The sequence below is a fragment of the Prionailurus viverrinus genome, chromosome C1, assembly GCF_022837055.1.
Source record: "Prionailurus viverrinus isolate Anna chromosome C1, UM_Priviv_1.0, whole genome shotgun sequence".
NCBI classification, from domain to species: Eukaryota; Metazoa; Chordata; class Mammalia; order Carnivora; family Felidae; genus Prionailurus; species Prionailurus viverrinus.
Window position 1 is genome coordinate 61,862,788 of NC_062568.1, and position 25,215 is coordinate 61,888,002.

At 36.6% G+C, this 25,215-nt stretch overlaps 1 protein-coding gene across 1 annotated transcript in view; it reads left to right on the top strand.

Annotated features, from left to right (window-relative positions):
* LOC125173567 (sodium channel protein type 1 subunit alpha) overlaps positions 1-25,215 on the top strand; it is a 130,487-nt gene that overhangs the window by 41,336 nt on the left and 63,936 nt on the right. The window contains exons 2-7 of the mRNA XM_047872851.1: positions 4,672-4,984; positions 17,496-17,614; positions 19,751-19,840; positions 21,442-21,570; positions 23,274-23,365; positions 24,238-24,507. Of these exons, the coding sequence (XP_047728807.1) occupies positions 4,721-4,984; positions 17,496-17,614; positions 19,751-19,840; positions 21,442-21,570; positions 23,274-23,365; positions 24,238-24,507 (964 nt within the window). The 5' untranslated portion in view covers positions 4,672-4,720. The remainder of the gene's footprint in view (positions 1-4,671; positions 4,985-17,495; positions 17,615-19,750; positions 19,841-21,441; positions 21,571-23,273; positions 23,366-24,237; positions 24,508-25,215) is intronic.

A 25,215-nucleotide genomic window follows, 5' to 3' on the forward strand; every position in this document is an offset into this window, starting at 1 on the left:
GAGTTCTATAGTTTTGCATTCCACATTTAGGTCTGTGGTCCATTTGGAGTTTATTTCTGTGAAGAGTGTAAGGTCTGTGTCTAGATTCATGTTTTTGCCATCCAGTTGTTCCAGCACCATTCATTGGAAAAAAACTATCGGGGCGCCTGGGTGGCGCAGTCGGTTAAGCGTCCGACTTCAGCCAGGTCACGATCTCGCGGTCCGTGAGTTCGAGCCCCGCGTCGGGCTCTGGGCTGATGGCTTGATGGCTCAGAGCCTGGAGCCTGTTTCCGATTCTGTGTCTCCCTCTCTCTCTGCCCCTCCCCCGTTCATGCTCTGTCTCTCTCTGTCCCAAAAATAAATAAACGTTGAAAAAAAAAAATTAAAAAAAAAAAAACTATCTTTGCTCCATAATATTGCTTTTGCTCCTTTATCAAAGATCAGTTGACTCAAGTAATATGGGTTTATTCCTGAGCTTTCTGTTCTGTACTGTTGACCTGTTGGTCAATTCTTGCACCAACACCACACTACTTGATTACTCTAGTGTTATAGTAAGTCCTGAAGTCGGGTTCTGTTGGTCATCCAAGTTTTTTCTTCTCCTTCAATATTGTGTTGCCTATCCTGTCTTTTGCTTCTCCAAATAAACATAAGAATCAGTTTGTCAATATCCAAAAAAACAATTTGCTGGAATTTTTATTGAGATTGCTTTGATCAATAGATCAATAGACCAACAGAAATTAAGTTGGGAAAACTGACATTTTGATATTACTGAGTTTTCCTCTCCATGAGCAGGGAATATCTCCATTTATTTAGCTCTTCTTTGATTGTTTTTATTAGTTTTGTAGTTTTCCTCATACAGACATTCTACTTGTTCATTGCTGTGTATAGGAAAGCAATTTGCTTTTGCATATTGCTCTTGTATCCTGCAAACTTGCTGTAATTCCCTTTAGTTTCAGGGTTTTTTTTAATTTTTTCTTTTGGGTTTTCCACATAGACAATTTGTTATCAGCAAACAAATTTTATTTACTCCTTCTTAATCTGTACATCTTTTCTTGTCTTAATTGCAGTTATTAAGACTTGTGGTATGGGGCGCCTGGGTGGCGCAGTCGGTTGAGCGTCCGACTTCAGCCAGGTCACGATCTCGTGGTCCGTGAGTTCGAGCCCCGCGTCAGGCTCTGGGCTGATGGCTCGGAGCCTGGAGCCTGTTTCCGATTCTGTGTCTCCCTCTCTCTCTGCCCCTCCCCCGTTCATGCTCTGTCTCTCTCTGTCCCAAAAATAAATAAACGTTGAAAAAAAAAAAAAAGACTTGTGGTATAACGTTGAAAAGGAGAGTGAGAAGGGACATCCTTGTAGCACAAAAACACCACAAACTCAGAAAAATATAGTTTTTTTAAAGGCCCAACATTAAATTGCTGATGTCATATCTAAAAATTTGATATAGATTAAAAAGGAAAAAAAATGATAACATGGACTGTTATGTAAATAGGAAGTCATACAAAAGAAAATAAAAAATACAGCTCTTAACCATATGAAAAAAAAAGTTCAACTGGTCTCAGAGTAAGCCAAATGCAAATTAAAACTATACTGAGATCCCATTTTTGTTTCAATCAGATTGAAAATATTGAAAATAAAATAACACATTATGTGGTGAAGCTGTAGACAAATAGGCACCACATTATATTGTCATCAGGAGAATCAATACTTCAAAGTGAGTAATTTTGCAATAATATCAAAATTAAAGCTCCAGTTTTTTGCACAACCAAGTCCATTTTTTAGAAATTGATACCATAAATATGTCCACGTATATGTGAAAATATGTGTATAAAATTTATTAACTGCAGCTTTATTTAGAATAGCAAAGTATTGGAAACAACCTGAATACCTATAACTGGGTGGTTCATTCAATAAATTACAGTGCATGCAAACAATGGAAAACCAGGTAGCTGATACAGATGGTTGAATCTATGAAAATTGATAAGGAATGAACTCTAATATATATTTTTAAGTGAAAAATGGAAGATGCAAAGGAGTTGTATCCTAAGACACTATGTCTATATACTTTTAAATAGAAAATGTGGGGACACCTGGGTGGCTCAGTCAGTTAGGCATCTGACTTCAGCTCAGGTCATGATCTTGCGGTTGTGGGTTCGAGTCCTGCATTGGGCTCTGTGCTAACAGCTCAGAGCCTGGAGCCTGCTTTGGATTCTGTGTCTCCCTCTCTCTCTGCCCCTCCTCTGCTCATACCCTGTCCCTGTCTCTGTCTCTGTCTCTCTCTCTGTCTCTCAAAATAAATGTTAAAAAAAAAAAAGAAAATGTATGAGTACACATACACTCATGTGATTAGTGATTACTTATTACATACCTGGAAAAATATATGAAGATGATAACAGTGTTTACCTCTGGGAACAGGAATTGACTGTTGGAGAACGGGTGGAAGGGAGTTTGCATTGTATTTCCTTTTAAATGTTTTGAGTTTATATCATTACACACATTTTCTATCAGAAAACTAGTTAAAAATAAAAACCATATATACATCTATGTCATAATACTTCCCTAATGAGAAAATGCACCATACTTGTTATCCCTAAACTTTTATTTCCACGTAAATAACTACCAGTGTTTTCCTGATGCCTCATCAGAGAAGTAGAACTTTAAGGTTCGATATTCCTTTTCCATTGATTTAAACTTACTGATTTAATTTTTCTATTCTTCCAGCCCCTAAGCTGATTACAGGTAGACTGCAAGAAACTCTGAAAGTTTTATTAGCTCACTTAATACACTGAGGATACAAATTTAGACTTAAATGTCCCACTTGTTTCTGGTCATCCACTGAAAACTATTGTTATAAACCTCACAGCAGTGGGGACTTCCTTCAGTGAAATTTGAGGTCCCTCTAGGACTCCTCACCAAACAGTTATGGCTGCAATTTTATTATTGTGGCTTATATTCACCAAAGCTGCAATTAACTGTATCATAGCTTGTTGACCTTAATGAGTTAACACAGTGTCCAAATAAAACTCATATCCAAGTGGTAGCTTAGGCTCTGGGAAGTTTTGGCTCAGTAATATCTGTGAAATTTGAGCTCATATTAAATATACCTTGAAACAATACATTTGGGATTTGGCTCCTGGCATCAGATCAGATCTGACTCTGCTGCATGGAGTTGAGAGTTTTGCCTCGGGTGCTAATAATATGTTTAGCTGTATAGGACTATAGAATCAGCAAGAATAGCATTATTGCTTTAGTGAAGAAAAACACTTCTGTTTTTGTTGGCACCCTGGCTTCTTTCTGATAATTTTTTCCTGAAACAGGAGAATCCTGCTGTCTCCTATATGTATAGCTATCTTTTCCCATCTGAGGCCTAATCTAGGAATTTTTTTTCCAGCCTAGTCTTTCTCTCATTCCTAGCCACATAAATGGCATTTGTCCAACACTGAACCGTCTCTGTCTGTGTTCAAATAAGCCAGCCCTCGCATGGCTAATGTCATAAGTCAGCCACAATTCCAGCTGTCTCAATCTCAGATTAGATGAAGACTCAGGTCTGTGACTCAGGCAGCAGTGACTATTTGATTGGTTATTAAGGCTGGCTGCAGTGGGGCACCTGGTTGAGTGTCTGACTTCGGCTGAGGTCATGATCTTAAAGTTCACGAGTTCAAGCCCTGCGTCAGGCTCTGTGCTGTCAGCTCAGAGCTCGCTTTGAGTCTTCTGTCCCCCTCTCTCACTCTGCCCCTCCCCCACTCATGCTGTCTCAAAAATGAATAAACATTAAAAAAAAAAAAAAGGTGGCTGGAGCCAACTGTTTTGACCAGCTTGGTCAGGAGCCACTTGTTAGGACTAGAGGGTTGGATGATATACCCTCTCAGAGATATCTCCCTTACCACTTCATCCTGTTCCTAAGCTATCCATTGCCCCTATGGGGGATATATCCTCGTCTGGGTAGCTCCCAGAGTAAATGGTCCATTAGGGACATGATGGTATTTAGCCTAATGTACTTTAATTAAGGCTATAGTTGAATCACTTCCTTAAGTTATGGCACAATTACTGTATCGGCAAAGCACAAGAATTAATAAACTTGGGACATTTAACAAAACCTGAGCTAGAAAGGACATCTGTTAGGCCAAAGCCATTGAAGCAGTAAGTAGAATGGTGGTTGCTGGAGGGGGGGCGGGGGCGGGTAGAAAGTTGACATTCAATGGGTATAAAGTTTCAGTTATGCAGGATGAATAAGTTCTATATCTGCTATACAACTGTATGCCTGTAGTTAACAATTCTATCTCGCACGCTTAAAAATTTGTTCAAAGGGTACATCTTGTGTTAAATGTTCTTACAACACACACAAAAAATCCTATTTAGGAATTACACTTTTTTAAATATTTTTAAAATGTTTATCCATTTTTGAGAGAGGCAGGGACAGAGCATGAGCAGGGAGAGACAGAGAGAGGAGGAGACACAGAATCTGAAGCGGTCTTCGTGCTCTGAGTTGTCAACACAGACCTTAGGATCATGACCTGAGCTGAAATTGGACCCTTAACCTACTGAGCCACCCAGGCACCCCTAGGAATTTCATTTTAATTTAAATGGGAACAAAAATTTTAATCATCTGGTTCATATGTCATGACCAGAGTTTATAGGTACTAAAATCTTCTCTTAATCTTCTTAGAATATCTGCATCCTTTTTTTTTTTTTTTTTAGGACTTTCATATGCAGAGTAAATGGTAATTAAAATGTGCAGGATGACAAGATGGAGCAAACAGTGCTTGTACCACCAGGACCTGACAGCTTCAACTTCTTCACCAGAGAATCTCTTGCGGCTATTGAAAGACGCATTGCAGAAGAAAAGGCTAAGAATCCCAAACCAGACAAGAAAGATGATGATGAAAATGGCCCAAAGCCAAATAGTGACTTGGAAGCTGGAAAGAACCTTCCTTTTATTTATGGAGACATCCCTCCAGAGATGGTGTCAGAGCCGCTGGAGGACCTGGACCCGTACTATATCAATAAAAAAGTGAGTGTTTTTTATTGGGCATATTTTGCTGCTAATTGCCTACTGAGTACCTTGGACTGTTATAGCACCGAAACATGCCAAATTAGCAGAAAGTCTTAAGTATCCTTCTGTTTAAGAAATAAAATACATTTATGTGTGTTTTATGCATATACATCCATGAAAAACAAATTGATTATGTCATAACAGATGAAGCTGTCCCAGATGCACCACAACAAATACCTGAACATAAATGTATGTTGTAGGCAGGCAGCTAATTTAACAAATTAAATCTCCCCAGAGATTGTATTCACTATGCAATTTTGTGTGTTTTCTGTACTTGAAAATCCTAAAATTATCCCAAGTTATCCCTAAACTTTTATTTAGGGACAGATAAAGACTTTTAAAATATTAGTGTTAATTTCTCATAGAACAAAATTTGACGCCACAAGGTTTTCAATTTCTAAATTATGTTATATATAATAACTCAACTTCTTGCAGAAACTTTTCTCTACTTGGAAAAGAACATTCCTCTACAAACTACAGTTTTAGTAACTAATAATGTGCTTTTTCCATTTGGATCCATGTGTCTTTGGGAAGTATCATTTTTAGCAGTGACAGCCATCAAAACTCAGTATCTCAATCAACTGAATTATGTAACAACTGAATTTCTGTATCACAAAGTGTTAAATCAAGATTTAAATAATGACAGCTATTCAACCATTTTTTCTCAGTATTATTAACACATAAAATAAAATTTTGCTTACAATATTTTTATTTCAAAAAAGTATTCAATATTTTGGTGGAGGTATATTGATACTGGTAAGATTAACATAAATATTGTATTCTGAAGAACCTATAAAACAATATTTAAATGCTTGCGTTTTCTATTTATGCTTGAAATGAATACCTTGTATTAAGCACCCAATCTTTCATTATGACTATGATTACACCAAACCAAGAAGGAAAGCATAGAAAAAGATAAAATTGAAAAAGTTTATTGTATTAATTTTAGATTAAACTTATGAGTAGTTAATTTGCAACATTTTATTATCTTTTTCACCGGACACAATACGTTTGTGAACTCTTGGTAGAAGCGTAGGGTAAAAGGATTGCAATTGGGCAGGTAAAATTTTTCAGTTGGGCATAGGCCTTAAAATACCCCCAAAACTTTTAGGAACTCTTTTGGTTGCTGGCACAGACTGTATCAAGTAGTCCTTATTAAATGTATAAGCTTAACAATTTTAATATGTGCATTTGAGACCGTTTTGCAAATCACTTCTTATTGACTGCTGCAGTTTCACAGGTAAAATTTTCACTGTGTTCAGATTTTTTTTTTAACTTTTCAGGCTATAACCAATTTCAGCGTAACTTACTTTCCCTTCTTAAAAACTGGTTTGCCCATTATACACTAAAGAAAGAGATAAAGAATCGTTTCCCATAGATTTCATTATCTTTTATTCAACTTTCCTTTTTAACATACTATTGTTAAATCTTAGCAGGTAAGATTTTATCCATTTCATAACTACCATTTAAATTATAAGTTACACTTTATCATTAAATCAGTCCTTTGGAAATTAATTTAATGTAATGTCTGCAAAAGCTAAAATCCAAATTAATCAAATGATGAAGGGTTTATTTGTATAAGGAAGGTGACAATGCAGATAATCAGTTAGACAAACATTTTAACATATTTAAAATTGCTTCATTATTGAAGCAGCCTGTTTAGAGGTGCTGTTATCATGGGTTACTGGGCTTCATCCTTAGCAGGGCTTTTGCCTGCTAATTATTAAAGCTACCCAGAGTCTACCCCTTCATCAAACAGGGCTGATATCTAGCATCCCAGCTCATGTACGGTGTCCTTACGTATAGAGCAATAAACAAATGCTTTGAGAAAGGCCAAGCTAATACATGTTGACAAGGGCAGTGATTCTTTATGTGGAAACCAGATTATCCACTCAATCTGTCCTTTAAATTAAAGAGTTTTCAGACCAATAAAAGTTGTTGTCTTGAGGGAGTGTCCCCAAACAGCCAACAATTGGCTTATAACAAAGAGGGCAGATGGAAAAGAAAATTATGCAGTCCCTTTCAAATAGTTAAAAGAAAGGTCTTCAAACTGAGGATTAAAGACCAACTCTGAAGACCAACTCTGAAGGAAGCCAGCCAGATTCTTGTGCTGAAGTAACCCTTACAAACTTTGTTCGGTTCACATTCCTACTTGCCTCTAACACCATCCATCCTTATCTTCAAATGCACATTGTGTGAGGAAGGAAAAACATTGTGGCATTTTGGAACAAATCACATTGTGCAAGCAGAACAACCTGATAAGAGAAATATTGTTATCAGGAAGGAGTTTTCCCCAAGGCAAGGCACATCTATTGCTGACATCCAGCAAGTCTTCCAGTGTAAGCCATTCAAAGTGCAATACAAATGAAACATTCTGGAGGACTGGAATCCTTGAAAAGTAACATTGCAAGCTTAGGACACATGACTAAGCTGTGTGTTTAGGACACATGACTAAGCTATGTGTTTAAAATGTCCTTCTTTTGCATTTTCATATTTTGAGACTATGGTTGCCATTACTTGTTTTCTAGTCTTACATTTTCTTCCATAATTGGGTTATTTCAGTATCGAGGAATAGTCTTAAATTCTGAATTAGTTTGCTCTGATTAAAGTTGGAATAATTATGAATATTTCTTTTGATGTTTGATGACTAGTTTTGTCTTATGACTTGAAAATCTGAGATCAGCAGAGTGGCCTTCATTAAAACAGTGGATCACACATACACACAATACTCCTGGCATAGATAAAGCGCTTAATGGCGGAAATGTCCCTAGAAAAAAAGTTTTTCAGGAAAAATGTCACTAGAAAAAAACTATTACTCATATTGGGGATGTGGATTTTATTCTATTCCTGAATGAGCTGGAATATGCAAATATCAGTAGGCCAGTGACTTACTTCCCTAAGGTTTAACTGAGGTACAATAAATAATGTGCCATTTATATCTATGTACAAAGTCTAGTTTCTTTCTTATTAATATACAGAATAAACAAAGCAAGCCTACTATAAAAATGGCTGCAGAACCTATTCTTTATGTTATATTTTAAAGTACAGTGGTATCCATAAAAGAAATATATGTGTAAGCCACACTAAAACCCTCTGTGATCTTCTAAAAAGACAATGTCAGTGAGCTTATGGAAATGTCATTGCTGATGGTGTATTTTCAGATGGCATATGCCCACATATTTTTATCTTCTTTGCCCTAGTTTAAATTGTGCACATTATATAATGTTCGAAAGTTCTACTAAAATTGTTAAAGTAGTTTATTCCACGGTCAGTGATATTATAGTAATAACTAAAGAAATAGTAGCAACCATCTCATGAACATTCCTGATGCATGGAAGCATTTCCAGACCCTCTGATGTTTTAATCCTTCAGCAGTCCAAGGTAAGAACTAAAAACTAAAATAACAATGCTGTCAGAATACAGTCACAGAATTTTCCATACCATCTTAGCTCTGGTCCAGTGGTCTTCAAAACATGATTTCAGGCAGTGTTCCTTTTGTTTGTTTATTTACTTTAGCTATGTGGCAGGGCACATTTAGCTTATGAACGAAACTTTTTTTTTTTTCCTTATGGTTCTTTTTTCCACAGTTTTTTATTTCATAGCTTGGGTTAATTTTGCACCATTTGGCTATACATTGAAATTCTTCACCTACTCTTTATTACAGAAAACTTCTTTCTTCTCATGTTCTTCTTAAAATTACAGATGACTCACTAGTACCATGGAAGAAAATATCCTTTGTGACAGGGTACTGGAAATAGAATGAAGTATTTTAGATCTGTGGTGAAAATGGATGTTTATTAATTATGGAATGTAGAAATGTATCCGTTTAAAAATGTATTCTTTCCTTTATTATTTTACGGGCCATTTATGAACACCTTATCCTCCCTTTTTATCAGCTCTTTTTAAAAAGATGCCTACTTCCTCTTCATTGGAGCTGCATGAAGAGTCATATATGAACTTGTGATTTCAAATAAATGCCTAGTCTGTTGTTGCTGCAGGAGTTTTAAATTGTTATATTGGGTAGAGAGAGTTGTTTGCTTTGTTTTTAACTGAAATCAGGGAGTTTTCTTGTAAAAGTAATTGAATGGAAAATCAGAAAAGTAGATGGTAAGTAAAAGCTTATGATTCCATAAATCGTCCTATGGACAGCCCCCCCAATTAATGTATTTTTTTTGCACGTCATTAGGTCTTTTAGAATTAGCAGTCATCCAAGGCTCTCTCTTACATCCAAGGCACTATAGTTGACTTCCAAATCTTTCTCCTCCTCATCCATTATTTCTTCCTTATGCCCCGTTCTTCTTTGTCATCTCCCCATCTCTGTCTCAGAAACAATCCCAGATGATGGTGGTAGTAAAATAATGGCTAGCATTTATTAAGTACCAGCTATATTAGTAAGAAACCCTTCAACTGAGAGTGATAAAAATCTAACAAAAACTAGTTTTTGAAAACAAAGAAGCTAACTAATTAATCAATCAATAAATGTATTTGTGGGGTAAATCTCATGTTAATATCAAAGGATCCAGCACCTGAAAGAACAATGTCAGGACTCAGTTCTTTTTTATTTTTGGCTCTACTTTTTCCTATGCTGGCTGCATTCACAGGCTGGCTCTTCCCACAAGATGACAGAAATAGCCACCAGTGGCACCAAGCTAACAGCTTACAGCCTAATAACCCCAAGAAAAAGAGCTCACTTTTCTTCAAAAGCTCTAGCAGAAGTCCTGGAATTGGTTGTAGTTAGTTCACATGACCTCCTCTGAATCAATTACTGTAGCCTAGGGTATGTGATGATCTCATTGACCAGGTTAGTGCCACATGTTGACCTAAGGGGTGGTCAACATGCTAAGGGGTGGGTCGGCTCCACCCAAGTCATGTGGGCAGGCAGTGGAGAGGTGTTCTCTCAAAGGAAGAGGTGTAGACCACAGAAGAAGGCGTGCCAGGCAGGCAAAAATAATGGCTCTGTACTCTATGCACTATGTATCAGGATATTTACAGTTCTTATTTAATCCCCATGTCCTTCCCAGATAACCCTTGTCTTTATTTTAAAATAATGAAACTGAGGTGAAGTAATTTGCCTAAGATCACAAAAGCTATTAAGTAACAGACACTAGATTTAAAACAGATCTGTCAGCTTCCGTGGCCCATTGCCATGCTGCTTCTGGTTTGCAGTCTTTGCACTGATAATACCAATGGAAAAGAGAAGTCTGTTATGGAATACATATAAGCCCATCACTGCTGTTCCTGCCCTCTACTCATGCCACTTTGCAAGCTGGACTCCTCGTCTCTTCAGTTGGCAGTATTTCCCAAACCTGACTTGTCACTTCACTATTTCTTCTCAATCAGGGACATCCCCTGCCTTGGTAAAAACCAAAATTCTGAGATACGGTAGGTTTGGATCAAGTTCAAAAATAATTAGACAATTATATTTCCCACCAGATAATATAGGGTGATAAATACCTTTTATTTTTTTTCCAAAGAGGACAGATTCAGGAAACTTAAATTATGTGCCTCTATAATAAGTAGTAAGAGAATAAGATGTGGTTGGGCAGGTGGGCCAGGGTTAGAAAAAAAGTACTTTGTAGTGCATATTAAAGAGTTTGAAGTTTAAGGGCAAAATGAATTCTAAGTAGGCTTTGGGTAGAGGAGTCACATGGTCCACTTTATGTTTTTAAAGATCAAGGTGGTAGTCTTTTTTAAAAAAATTTTTGTAATGTTTCCTTATTTTTGAGAGAGAGAGAGAGAGCACAAGCAGGGGAGGGGCAGAGAGAGAGGGAGACACAGAATCTGGAGCAGACTCCAGGCTCTGAGCTGTCAGCACAGAACCCATTGCGGGGTTCAAAGTCATGAACTGTGAGATCATGACCTGAGCTGAAGCCAGATGCTTAACCAACTGAGTCACCCAGGTACCCCAATCAAGTTGGGAGTCTTGATGAAGGTTTAGTCTAGATGTTTTACAATGAAGACAGAATAATAGGTGGGAGCTGAATCTATTTTGGAGGTGCCCAAGTGTCAGACAAGAATAAGCTGATGGCATTGTTTTCTGAATATGAAATTTGGGAGGAAAGATGGAGCAACAAACTTCCAATATAAAAATTGATCTTGCTTTCAAATGCTCAAGTGTTAGTATATGTATGTATTTGAGAACCAGACAAACACACACTTTTAACCCTTTAATTCTTGTATTTATATGGCACTTTAGAATTGATTATGGGCACTCACATCTTCTCTATTCAGATGTAGAAATCAGCAGGGAACAGTTTGCTCATAGTTCTCACATAGCAAGTCTGTGATAAAACTGGACCTCAAATTAGTCCCCTCTAGTCAAAGAAAAATTGAGCATATAATAAGGTACCACAGCCATGGTATAGGCTAAAGATACGGACTGGGAAATATTTGACCCCCAGATTTTATTTGCGCCTGTGTTATAGTTTTTCTTCTCTGAGGCAGAAGCAGAGGCAGCTGTAACCTGGCTGATAAGAGCCCAGCTGGGCATCTCCTGTAGGGTCATCTCCTGCACTGGCCCCACCCCCATTATTCCATGGAGCTAAAGCCAAGGGACAAGCAATTTTACAGACTCTTTCCTGGGTACAAATTCTTCTTCTGTTTTGCATGGGCTTAAAGCAGAGATTTTTTTAAAAAACCTGACTGACTGTGAGATATTGAGCCCACAGATAGATTTTGCTAGACTCATGCAATAATGTTTATTTTGAATTAGTTTCCAAGATGTATAAACCAAGAGATTACACACACACATTCATGCATACATGCATGCATTTATAATCATGTATATTTAGGATTTCTCTTATAATATGTGGCATCACTGATTCGCACATCAAAAATTGATAGGGACCTCCCACCACCCAGCCTCAGTGGGCATTTTGGCTTGTGATCCCTGGCTTAAAGACCACATGTGTAATCAGGTGAAGGCCAGATATTGAAGCTTGGGTGGGCCACAGGCGGACAGGTGCCACAGGCTATTCTTTAAGCTGATTATCCCTAGCCTAAAGGGAAAAATAGAATAAGACCAGGAGTGAAAAAAATTTCTTTTAATGTTTACCTATTTTTGAGAGAGGGAGAGACAGAGCTTGAGAGGGGGAGGGGCGAAGAGAAGGGAAGACATGGAATCTGGAGCAGGATTCAGGCTCTGATCTGTCAGCACAGAGTCCGACTGGGGCTTGCACTCACAAACTGTGAGATCATGACCTGAGCCAAAGTTGGGCCCTTAACTTACTGAGCCACCCAGGCACCCCGAGAAAATAATTATTAAATATTACATGCTCCCTTCAGTCAGGTGGTAAACCTGTATGAAAACTTCCCCTTCCCCAGTGAGCCAGAAAAGGAGGAAAATCTTGGCCTGAATCTAGAGGTTATCACAAAATAGACAGAGAAGTAAGTAAGATCGTTTAGAACACCCACAAGAGAAAAAGAACAATTAGATGTCATGGCATTGATCCAGATGAGAAATGTTCCCAGAGCTGCACACTAATAGAAATCTCTTGACTTTCTATGAAGTTCTTTATACCCCAAACTTCTGAAACGTATCTCCTCTGCCACATAGTTCTCTTTCTAGAACCCATTCTCAAATTAGCAGCTTAGAACTATAAGAAGGTTGATTCCACTTCTCGCGGAAGACAGAGCCAAGGGGTGACGGCTAGTTGCAGCCCAACTTGGAATTCTTTCGCCATTTGCAGAGTCACATTTTCTTATACACAGTGATAAAGTTTCACAGTACCATTAATACAGAATTCCATTTCATTAAGAGTTACATCGGCTTTTGAGTGTATGTAAATATACATGTATATGTGTCTATGTATGTATATGTATATATTCTTCTGTGGGAAAATATATTCAAAGTTTCAAATAATTGTTTTCCAAATATATTTTTGGAGCCCAGTATATATACAAGTTGAAATTGCTTGTTTTAAATTTTGAAGCTAACGCATAAATTCAATCAACCAATAGTGTTTTCTACATTTTCTCTTGTTCATGATCATTGCTAACCTTCCTCTGTTACTTTTGCCACTGTGTTTATTTTAAGGGCAGGCAAATGCTGTATATTTAGAGGCAGTCCTGTTATTTGGTAATTTTTTGATAATGTTTAGATAAATATGAAATTGGACCTTAAATTTGAACTATTTATTTTAAGTAACATGGCCCCTAGATTGAAAGAAAAGGTAGTGGACATCTTCAGAAAAAGAGACTGGAGGGGTGCCTGGGCGGCTCAGTCGGTTAAACATCTTACTCTTGACTTCAGCTAAGGTAATGGTCTCATAGTTCGTGGGTTCGAGCCCAGTGTCAAGCTCGGTGCTGACAGTGCAGTGCCTACTTGAGATTCTGTCTCCCTCTCTCTCTGCCCCTCCCCCTCTTGCTCTCTATCTCTCACTCAACATAAATAAAAATAATAAACTTTGAAAAGAAAAGAAAAGAAAAGAAAAGAAAAGAAAAAAGAAAAGAAAAGAAAAAAGAAAAGGAGACTGGAAAAGTATGGCTTGTTAAATTCAATGTCCACCTTGGATAAAAAATTATAAACAAATCAACTATCTAAAAACTCATTGCCAAGTAGTATTCCATTGTGTATATAAACCACAATTTCTTTATCCATTCATCAGTTGATGGATATTTAGGCTCTTTCCATAATTTGGCTGTTGTTGAAAGCGCTGCTATAAACATTGGGGTACAAGTGCCCCTATGCATCAGCACTCCTGTATCCCTTGGGTAAATTCCTAGCAGTGCTATTGCTGGGTCATAGTGTAGATCCTGAGAAACTTAACAGAAGACCATGGGGGAGGGAAAGGAAAAAAAAAAAAGAGAGAGGACGAGAGCCAAACCATAAGAGACTCTTAAAAACTGAGAATAGGGGCGCCTGGGTGTCTCAGTTGGTTAAGCAGCCGACTTCAGCTTAGGTCATGATCTCATAGTTTGTGAGTTTAAGCCCCGCATCAGGCTCTGTGCTGACAGCTCAGAACCTGGAGCCTGCTTTGGATTCTATGTCTCCCTCTCTCTCTGCCCCTTCCCTGATCATTCTCTCCCTTTCTCTCTCTCTCTCTCTCAAAAATAAATAAACATTAAACATTTTTTAAAAAATGAGAATGAGGGTTTATGGGGGGGGTGGGAGGTAGCTGAAAGTGGGTGATGGGCATTGAGGAGGGCACCTGTTAGGAGGAGCACTGGGTGTTGTATGGAAGCCAATTTGACCATAAATTTCATGTTAAAATAAAATAAAATAAAAACTCAGAAACAAAATCACTAGATAGTAACAAGCACAGATTCATAAATAGCAATTCCTACCAAACTTTTATAATTGTTATTATTATATATTGTTATTATAGGTCAGGGGGAAGGATTTTAACGCATGCATACAACATAATCATTGACAATTCGGGCAATTTTAAAAATTACCTGTTAACAAACACAGATTCACAGCCCTGCTATTGAAGAATCACCTGAGTTATTTACTAAAAATACACAATACTAGGCATCAGAATCTCTACTGAATTGGAATCACAACAACTTTGTGAGCTAAGTATATTTATTCCCATTTTTTCAAATGAGGCAAATGAGTCACGGAAATGAAGTAACTTGTCTAGGATCCCACTGCTGGAAGGCTATGGAGCCACACTTGAGCCAGACCCCTGACTCCAGAGTCTACACTCTTAATAACTACTTAAGTTTTAAAAAAAAAATCTACTTATATTTTCCTACTGTTACTTTCCAGATTGTCAAGCTGTTGAATAGCAGGGTGTTTGCCTGTTTTTCTTGGTTTGCCTTTAAAATCAGAATTGAGGGGCGCCTGGGTGGCGCAGTTGGTTAAGCGTCCGACTTCAGCCAGGTCACGATCTCGCGGTCCGTGAGTTCGAGCCCCACGTCGGGCTCTGGGCTGATGGCTCGGAGCCTGGAGCCTGTTTCCGATTCTGTGTCTCCCTCTCTCTCTGCCCCTCCCCTGTTCATGCTCTGTCTCTCTCTGTCCCAAAAATAAATAAAACGTTGAAAAAAAAATAAAATAAAATCAGAATTGAGGGGCGCCTGGGTGGCTCAGTCGGTTAAGCGTCCGACTTCAGCCAGGTCACGATCTCACGGTCTGCGAGTTCGAGCCCCGCGTCGGGCTCTGGGCTGATGGCTCAGAGCCTGGAGCCTGCTTCCGATTCTGTGTCTCCCTCTCTCTCTGCCCCTCCCCCGTTCATGCTCTGTCTCTGTCTCAAAAATAAATAAACGTTAAAAAAAAAATTAAAAAAAAAAAATCAGAATTGAGAGGCGCCTGGGTAGCTCAGGCGGTTAAGTCCGACTTCGGCTCAGGTCATGATCTCACAGTCCGTGGGTTCGAGCCCGGCGTTGGGCTCTGTGCTGACAGCTCAGAGCCTGGACCCTTTTTCAGATTCTGTGTCTCCCTCTTTCTCTGACCCTCCCCTGTTCATGCTCTCTCTCTGTCTCAAAAATAAATAAATGTTAAAAAAAATTTAAAAAAATAAAATATAAAATAAAATAAAACAAAATCAGAATTGATTTTTACCTTGCTGAAGAGAGTCTGAACTAGCACTACAATGCATGGTTTACATCTAGGTCTGTGCTGCCAAATGCAGTAGACATTGCCCCAGTGTGGGTCTAGTGCTTTAAATGTGGTGAGTACAGACTTCAAAGACTTAGAATTGGTATGAAAAGAAGGATGTAAAGTATCTCAAATTTTCTAATATTGGTTGCACAAAATGATAATATAATGGATATATTAGGTTAAAAATTATTAATTTCACCTGCTTATTTACTTTTTAAAAATATAGCTATCAGAATATTTAAAATCACGTATGGACTCAAATTTGTAATTCACATAATATTTCTAATGGACAGCTTTGCTCTACATAAATTATCCTTCTAGACTTTCTTCTATTAGCTGAGATAGTTGAACATTCACTACTATATATACTTCGTGGGGTCATGACTTACATGTCTTTGTTTTCTGTGTAAACTCTAGTACAGAGCTTTGCAAGTATTGTGCTAATTAGTTAATATACATTATTTGCACTGGAATAAACTAAGTTAATAGTTGGACCTAAAACTAGTTCCATACTACCGTCCAGGTGTTTGCAATGCTCATAATATTAACACCTTATCATATAGGGGCTCAATAAATGTTACTGAGTTTGGTAACTATATATGAAAAGCTAAGTGATAATTATGACCAGCACTAATGTATGAAGAGTTAGACTCATATAAATGTATCTTTAAAGTGATATTTCATATATAGAATTTCATTCCTGAACCAGTCAAAATGTTATGTTTTGAAATATGTTCTGAGGCACAAAATCAAATTTTCTACAGTCTTGGGTTGTAAAGAGAAGACTGTTTCAAACTAGACGCTACTTATCAGCCTTTTCTCCTCCACCACCAATTTTGAACTTTTTCTTCGGTTTTGAAGTCACTTCATGCAGTGAATGTTATCCTGAGGAGTTGTAGTAATGAAATTTTTATTGAACTAATTAGATTTAAAAGATGCTAAGGTACTTTACTATAATAAGCCATATAATACATTCTTTTTAAAAATCAGTACCAAACAATACATTTAGAAATGATTAGGAGGGTAAATTTTATGTTATGTTATTATTAGTAAATGCCTTAAGAAACACTGAGTCAGAATCCTTCATTATGTTATTTATGCTATTGTGTATTGTTACTTTATTTTTTTTTTTTGCCTGAACATTGCTAATTGCTCTCAAATATATCTAATATTTGGAATGCAATTCCATTCACGTTCATGGATCCTAAATTCTTCAGGGGCTTTGAGCTTTTCCTTCATACTAAAAAAGCACTACATGAGATGAGCAGTCAATTGGGATTAGAATTCAATGTGTCAGCTAACTCAGAAATCCCAATACAGAATTTAGCACTCCCAGTCAACAGATTCTCTCCAAGGAGCTTGGCTTCCAAAAATCAATTATTGGATTGTGTCCATCTAGCTCAAGAGCGGGTCTTATGGTGGCTGTTTTTATTTCCTATTACCAATAGATGATAAGATTTATTTTAAGAATAAATGGTTAAAAATAACTTTGAAAAAAGTACTAGTTCTATTGAATGATTTTGCATTCTATAGGATTAATTTTCAAGATATTCGAATTGGGAAAGCTGAAATCACTATAAAGAAATGTAGTGTCTTAAGAATTTTAGAAAAAAATAAAATACGCACCCATTTAAGACTTTCATTCAAGTCAGATGTTTAAGATATTAACAAAATAAACCAATTCTCTTGACCAAATACCTTATGTATGATAAAATTGCAGGTAAGTATCAGGTAAAAGGTAGATGACACCATTGAATGTCCTCTCTAAAGGACTCTAACAGTCCTGTAAAAGTAACCGTTTGTCTGCATGGTGTACTTTAAAAGCTGCAACATTGGAATAATTCATTATGACAAATAACAGAAGTAGGCAATAGAGTTTAAATGGTTTATACTTTTATACTTGTATGTTGTGTTCCTGTCTTACAGACTTTTATAGTATTGAATAAAGGGAAGGCCATCTTCCGGTTCAGTGCCACCTCTGCCCTGTACATTTTAACTCCCTTCAATCCTCTTAGGAAAATAGCTATTAAGATTTTGGTACATTCATATCCTTTTGAAATGATCAATAGTAACTATGTGTGTAATCTATAAGTGCTTTGTAGCTAAATATAAAATTAGCTTGGGAAATGTCCATGTTCTGTGGCTTTTATTACTCTCATTTTGTATCTTTTGTCATATAAGCCTTATTCTTACAGTTTATTGGTCATAGATATGTCACTGAAACTTACAAAGTCTTTAACATTATATATATGCATATATATATGCACATATATATTTATCTTTCAAATATATATTATACCTAGCCTTTAACACTTTATATACAGATATATATATCTTCCTAAAAATACTTGTATGGATTGAGTCTTACAAATCTAATTTTAGATGGCCGTATGTATCTTTACCATCTTTACCACAAAATTTGTGATTATCTAGAATTTGCAATAAGTAATTATATAATAACAGAGAAATATATTTCTAGAGCCAAGTTTAGACATACCTATTAGATAAAGCATTTTAGTTTACCTTAGAATAAACCTTTAAGTATATTTTCTATGGGAGAATTTCAGGCGGCTTTGGCCAATATTTAGTTAATTCTTGAACTTTCCAAATGAAATTCATGAGGAAATATGGAAATATTGGCTGAATTTCAAATGTAAGTCATTGAATTATGACTCTGTCATGTAAAACGGATTGCTTAGTAACGACTCTGGAAGTTAATGAAAGAAGCTGAGATTATATTACCAAACGATCTTTAGGGATTTGACTTTGCAATTTCCATTGGTGTTAAAAAGGACTCCAACTAAATTTAGGTATTCATATCATTGGCAAAAACTTTATTTCTGATTATGTCTCATTTGATGGCTTTGGTGATGATAAATGTAGAAATACTGTTATAATTTTCATAAATGCATGATACCTGATTTTTTTTAAAAAAAGATTATAAAACTGAAAAGGCCATTTCTACTTTTAACCTGATGGCAAGAGATTCCTTAGTGGCATAAATATGCCATTTTTAATTATTAGAAGATTTGAAACAAATAATATGTTCAAGGTTCTTATGTTTATGGAGGTTACCTTATCCTAGTTTGTATTCCTAGTGCCATCATGTGGTCATTTGATGAAAACTTCCTTTTTCACTTCTGGAAAATTTTTATTTGGGCAGTTAACTGTAGTGGAAAGAATATTGGATATGAAGGCAGGAAACTTGTGTTCTAGTCCTCAGCCAAGTTATCTAATTTCCCTTGAGCTTGGGCCTTATTTCTTTGATTTCTGAAATGTAGTGATTAGACTAGTTGTTTTTTTCAAGGTCCCTTTCAGCTCTGTTATGTCTTAGTCATTTGTTTTAGCTAACACTTGGATCATATTTACTAATATATAGGCCTGTTCCAAGAACCTTCCACATTTTAACAAATTTCATCTGCACCTGAAACCGGCCAAGTCTACACTTGATTAGCTACCTTGTATGAAAGTCACTGGAGACATAAGATTCCGTGGCAAGAGTGGCTGAGTGAATTGCCCAAGATCACTTTTATGTTGAATTTTAATTACATTCATGTCACATTAAGTCCTGGCCTTTGGGGATTTTCACTTCTACTTGTATTCAGTGCTGCTGAGCTTGTTCAAACTCAGTCAAAATAGAGCAACCTGACCCAGGACCATGCTGTACTCTGACTACGTGGGGTTTTTTTACATTAAAAAAAAATATATATATATATAATATGTACTTAAGAAATTACAGTATTGCTTATATGTGCCTTCCTTAACAATTTGCTATTTTAGCCACCTGAATTAATTCAAATCAGGCTTCTCTGCCCAAAAACTGTACTACTCCACTTTGCACAGCTTTCCCACTAAACTCCTCTGGGAGGCAAATATATTGGTTCAGTAATAGTATCAAAACAATACTTTATACTTATATAAACATTATACATTATCTCACTTAATCTATACAACACACTGTACACTATCTCACTTAATCTATAGTACTACTCTGAGGGTTGATATTATTACCCACATTTTGCAAATGACAAAACTGAAATTTGAAGAAATTAGATAATTACCCACAGTGTATTAGTCACTGTATCCTGGCTAAACTGCAGTTTAATCTTTCAATGTTTGTTTTATATAATATAATACGTGAATTTGGATTTTCTTTTGCGTGTTCCTTAACAATAATCTACATTATTCAGCATGCTAATTATGTGCACTATTTTGACGAACTGTGTGTTTATGACAATGAGTAATCCTCCTGACTGGACAAAGAATGTAGAGTAAGTTCAATTTATGTTGAAACCACCTACTATGTGTATGTGTGTGTTATAAATATGACTATATAGATATGTAGACATATAGACATGTATATTTATATCTATATATAGATACAGATTTTGAAACTATGCCTCAGTGTACCTTCTAAATAAAACTGAAGAATATTTTTATTAAAGCCATCTCTAGGCACAAGTACAAAGCAGGAAGACAAATGACATTTGCTTTCAGGCCTGGTGGTGTTGTTGGATCTAATATCTGTCTTTCACCTGTATTTGATGGTTATCAGAAGGCCAATATTCTCAGACACTCACCGTATTTCCTTTAGGATCTACAGTGGCCAAAGCAAATGTGATGAAAGCAATTGCAGAAGAGAGCCAATATGGTAAACCTTGACTCCAATTAAATTTCCAGATGAATTCAATGAGTTCAGAATTTACAAGGGAATGTTACACATGCCGTGAGAAGACAATGTTGATCCTCATTGGGTTTTCATTTCCATCAGGCACATCTACTTCTTGTCAGGCCTAAATCAGTTTCAAGTGCTGTCATCAAAAAATTCACTGAAAAAAAAATCCCCAAATTTGGGGTTTTACAACTTGAAAATTCCATTTAAACTGAGGGTTAAACTAACTGAAGTGAAAGGGTAGTGTTTGTGGAAACTTAAAGCATTACTAACTGCACTGATGACTCTGTTCTGGGTTACCTCTATGGCAGAGAGGCTGGATTTGTGTTAATTTCTGCCAGGGCTCTTCATCCTGCCCAGGTTGTAACCTCTTTTGCTCTGTGGCTGCTGACCCTGAAAACAAAACCACGAGGGTATTCCCAAGAGCCTCTTCTCTACCTGGACACTTCCAGGTTGGAACCAATTATAAAAGAAACAGAGATCCAAACAGGATGTAATAAAATTTATATACAAAGAATTCCTAAGGTGTTGAAGTTAACATGTTAGACCCATAGGTCTTCAGTCCCACTGGTTTCTGTAATTTTGTTCTCTAACTTCTGAGTAGAAGGTTAAAACTTTGGAAACATGTACATTTCTGAATTAGCCCAACATTTTATTCTAAATTAAATTTTACCTCATAAGACCCTAGAATTATCCTATTGGATGTTAACAAAATCCTTTTTCCAAGTTAGTGAACTGTCTTATCTTCTAGAAAGGGAAAACCACAAGACTTGCTAATTTGTCAATGTTCTCTCATTCATTAAACATGATTGAAATTAGTTTTTTACTTTCTAAAGGAATATCATTTTATGCTTCTGCAATAGTATTGATTGGCTACTCCATTACATGAATGTACTGGATAATTCTCAGGAGGTTCTATTCACTTATGTCAATACCAAGACATTTCAAGCAGTAGCCACATAGACTTCATACAGCTTGTATTTCTCACTCCACTTTTAGGACCCTCAAAAAACAACCCTTCATATGGGAGGGAAGGAATTTAAATTTAGGGATATGTTTTATTTTCATGAAAATAACATCCACCTACTTAGATTCCCTTTTTTAATGTTCATCTCTTCCACTGACAGAGTGATAAGAAATTGATATGCTATAAAAGAAAATTATTGCTTTATCAAGTCTTTTTTGGATGCTTGCCTCCAGGTACACCTTCACAGGAATATATACTTTTGAATCACTTATAAAAATTATTGCAAGGGGTTTCTGTTTAGAAGATTTTACTTTCCTTCGGGACCCATGGAACTGGCTCGACTTCACTGTCATTACATTTGCGTAAGTGCCTTTTTGAATCTTCAAGGCAGAATATGGTTGGGCTTTCTATGAGTGCTTATGTTTTTAAAGACTAAGCTTGCTTTAACCGAAAAATATTTTGGTGTGATGTATACATTTAAGCTCCTGATTTTGTTTAGCACAACAGAGGTCCAAGTGACATTTCACTTGGGCACACAGCCTCTGCAGCGGTTGAAGTTACAATTTCCACATGTAAGAAATATGTCAGCAGATTTCATACATGCCACTTGTTCAACAGACACACAAGTCCCTCCCACATGCACACAATTTGAAGGCACAGGTGTATTCAGAATACATATGTGAAAATGGCTTTTAAAAATTAGAGTCAGAAACCACTCTGTTGGCTGCACAAATTTTCACTGAGCTTACCCGTGTTACGTATTCTCTCTGTCTTCTTTTATTAGTTTGGTAGAATAATATAACTATCTCTGAGCATCCAAAATTTCTGACAGATCAAACTAATAGAAAAAATGAGGTCCTTAATATATTATGTATTTAATATAGTAAATTATTATTTCATCAGCAAATTGATCTTTAAGACTTATGAGCAGACACATTCTGTCTCTTCCTATTCCTCACCTGATCCCATTTCTTCTTCTCCTCTTTCCCTTTATGATTTTCTTCATCTCATTACCCTCTACATAAACCTTCTTATCCTCATCTTCCATCCAGATACACTCGGTAATATGCACAATTTCTTCATCCCTGTCCTTGTTTTTTCTTGTGGTAAACTTTCCCAAGGAAGAAGAGATTCAGAAAAGGAATCGAAGGCCATTCGGAAGTAGGTGAAATATGTGTGGAGGATGGTGGCCCATGCCCACTTGCCCTCAGCGTTCCTTCAGGAGCTGACTTCTTGGCCTCCTACAGGCACAGCGAGGTAGATAGGATCAGAAGTAGGAATGACATACGGAGGTCTACAAATGCTGCCTGTCTCATCTTTAATTCCATGTCTCGTCCAGATGAGCCAACTCTTCACCATTCCCTCGGGGCACCGTTCAAAAGACAGCATATTGGGACAACTGTTTTTTGAAAACAAAGTAGCAATAATAGCAGATCATAAGATCTTGTTCTGAACTTGCCTAACTTTCACTTAGGAGTTACACTAGGAAAACCTTTTCATGTCCAGATAGTTAGTAAGGCAATCTGCCTTTTCCTGCCTAAATTTCTCTTAGGTGATTTCACATAGTTCATTCTAACTGAAACCCTGAAACAACAGCCAAGATTTAATTTTCTATTGATTTAATTCTCCTCAGTTACACAAGATGTTGATTATATTGCTAGCCAACGTAGCAACAGGATTATACACTTTATGAAGTTTACGTACAGCAAACGGCCTTAAATGATGTGAGTAAAGAAAACCATAGCAGTTGACTCTAATTTCTAAATTGCTACATACGATATTATCATTTAGAATCACCAAGAAGGTCTTTATAAAAGACCCAAGCAAATAATATAAATCCTGCCTAAATCTTGAATAACTCTGATTTAATTCTACAGGTATGTAACAGAATTTGTAAGCCTAGGCAATTTTTCAGCTCTTCGAACTTTCAGAGTCTTGAGAGCTTTGAAAACTATTTCTGTAACTCCAGGTAAGGAGTGATTGGTGTGAACCATAAGGCTCCTTGTACCTACAGCTCTTTCTTTGTATCCTGTTATTGTGTCTGTGTGTGAACTCCCTATTACAGATACGTGACAGAGTTCGTGGACCTGGGCAATGTCTCAGCGTTGAGAACATTCAGAGTTCTCCGAGCCCTGAAAACAATTTCAGTCATTCCAGGTGAGAGCTAGGTTAAACATCCGGGGCCTATCCATTATGTCTTTTCAGCAACATCTTCTTTGCTTGACAGTCAACATTACAGAAATTCAGGAGTCATAATAAAATAATCAAAATCATTATCAAAATCAAGTGTTTTATAGGAAATGATTCTTATTATTGGACATAAGTTTTTATGTTTTTTCACTTTTTATCAGCGTAGGAGTTTAGCATGAGATAATGCAGTATATAGTCCATGTGTGATTTGCCCTTAGAGATGTCATGTATTTTTCTCTCCATTGTCAGTTGTACCAGGGATTTGGTCCCAACTGAATGTACCAATTTGTAATTTCTTGTTCATTGTAGGTATTGATGATATTGTATGTACAATGTAAATCCTAATAATGCTTTAAAAGGCAAGGAAATAAGATAATGAAGAATAGCATGAGTCTGTACGGAGGATTTATTATCTTCAAGTCCAATTATATCCTAAACCTCCTCCCGAGTTATAGCAAAACTTTTCCTACTTATAAATAGGCATTGTAAAATATGTATTCAGGTAACTTGTTTTAAAATGGATAACTAACCCTAATGAAAGTATGGGGTGAGTTTCATTAGCAAAATGGAGAAATACAAAACCCTTCATGAAGATCATAAACCTCCCATTATTCTCTCTCGACATAATGGAAGATGATCTTCATGTTGTTGTTTGGATCTTTATGTTTCTGGAGTTCATTTCCTTAGCACTTCAGCCTCCCAGGAAGTGTTGTTCTTCCACTGGCATTGCAATTATGTTCAAATTTATGCATGGAATCTATGTTTTCAAGAAAACTGTGTGGGCCTTTTGTTATTTCCAATGTTCTAAGTCTCCATAGTTATAGCCTTCTTTCTTTAAGGCCTGAAGACCATCGTGGGGGCCCTGATCCAGTCAGTGAAGAAGCTCTCCGATGTCATGATCCTGACTGTGTTCTGTCTGAGCGTGTTTGCACTGATTGGGCTGCAGCTGTTCATGGGCAACCTGCGGAATAAATGTGTGCAATGGCCTCCCACCAATGCTTCCCTGGAGGAACACACTATAGAGAAGAATGTAACCATGAATTACAATGGCACACTTGTCAATGAAACTCACACTGAGTTTGACTGGAAATCGTATATTCAAGATTCAAGTAAGAATTGTTATGTAGATTTATTTTTTCATTGTTGACCTGCCTTCCACCAAGGCATGAAAGATTTTCTTAAAATGATTGCATAGCGGGTTGTGATCTCGTAATCACCTGACCATTGGTTTGCACATACCTTTAATTATTTTATTGATAACTATTCTAATTTTGACTCCAAGTGCCATTGTGTGTTATATCATTATATGGGAGCTAAAGAATTCAGCTGCAAAGAAAGTAAGTAAAATTTTCTCTTTTATTTGGTTTTAGTATTCACCAGTAGCAATGTTACAAGAGCAGAGACAGAACATGATTCACAGGAAAAAGGAATGTCCTTTTTAAAGAAAAATATTAAATATATGAAACTTAGACTTTAGATGGGTGTTTATTATTTGAAGGTGATGAGTAATTCTTAACAAAAAAATCAAAGAAAGAAAACCTTAGTGATTGGGTGTGTGGAACAAGTAGACTTAGTCATAAAAAAATTACTGGTAGTTGGATAATTCTTAAAGTAATGACAGCATAATTTTAAAAACAAATCAGTATCTTTTTATAATTGTAGATATATAAAATACCTTGATTCATACAGATTAACTCTTTCATGACATTAGTGATATGCCAACAAGTAATTTGCACATGTTGGAAACCTCTAGGTTAAGAATTTGTGTGTCAAAGCAATACATAAAATTGTTCTTTATTCACTCATACGATGCCAAT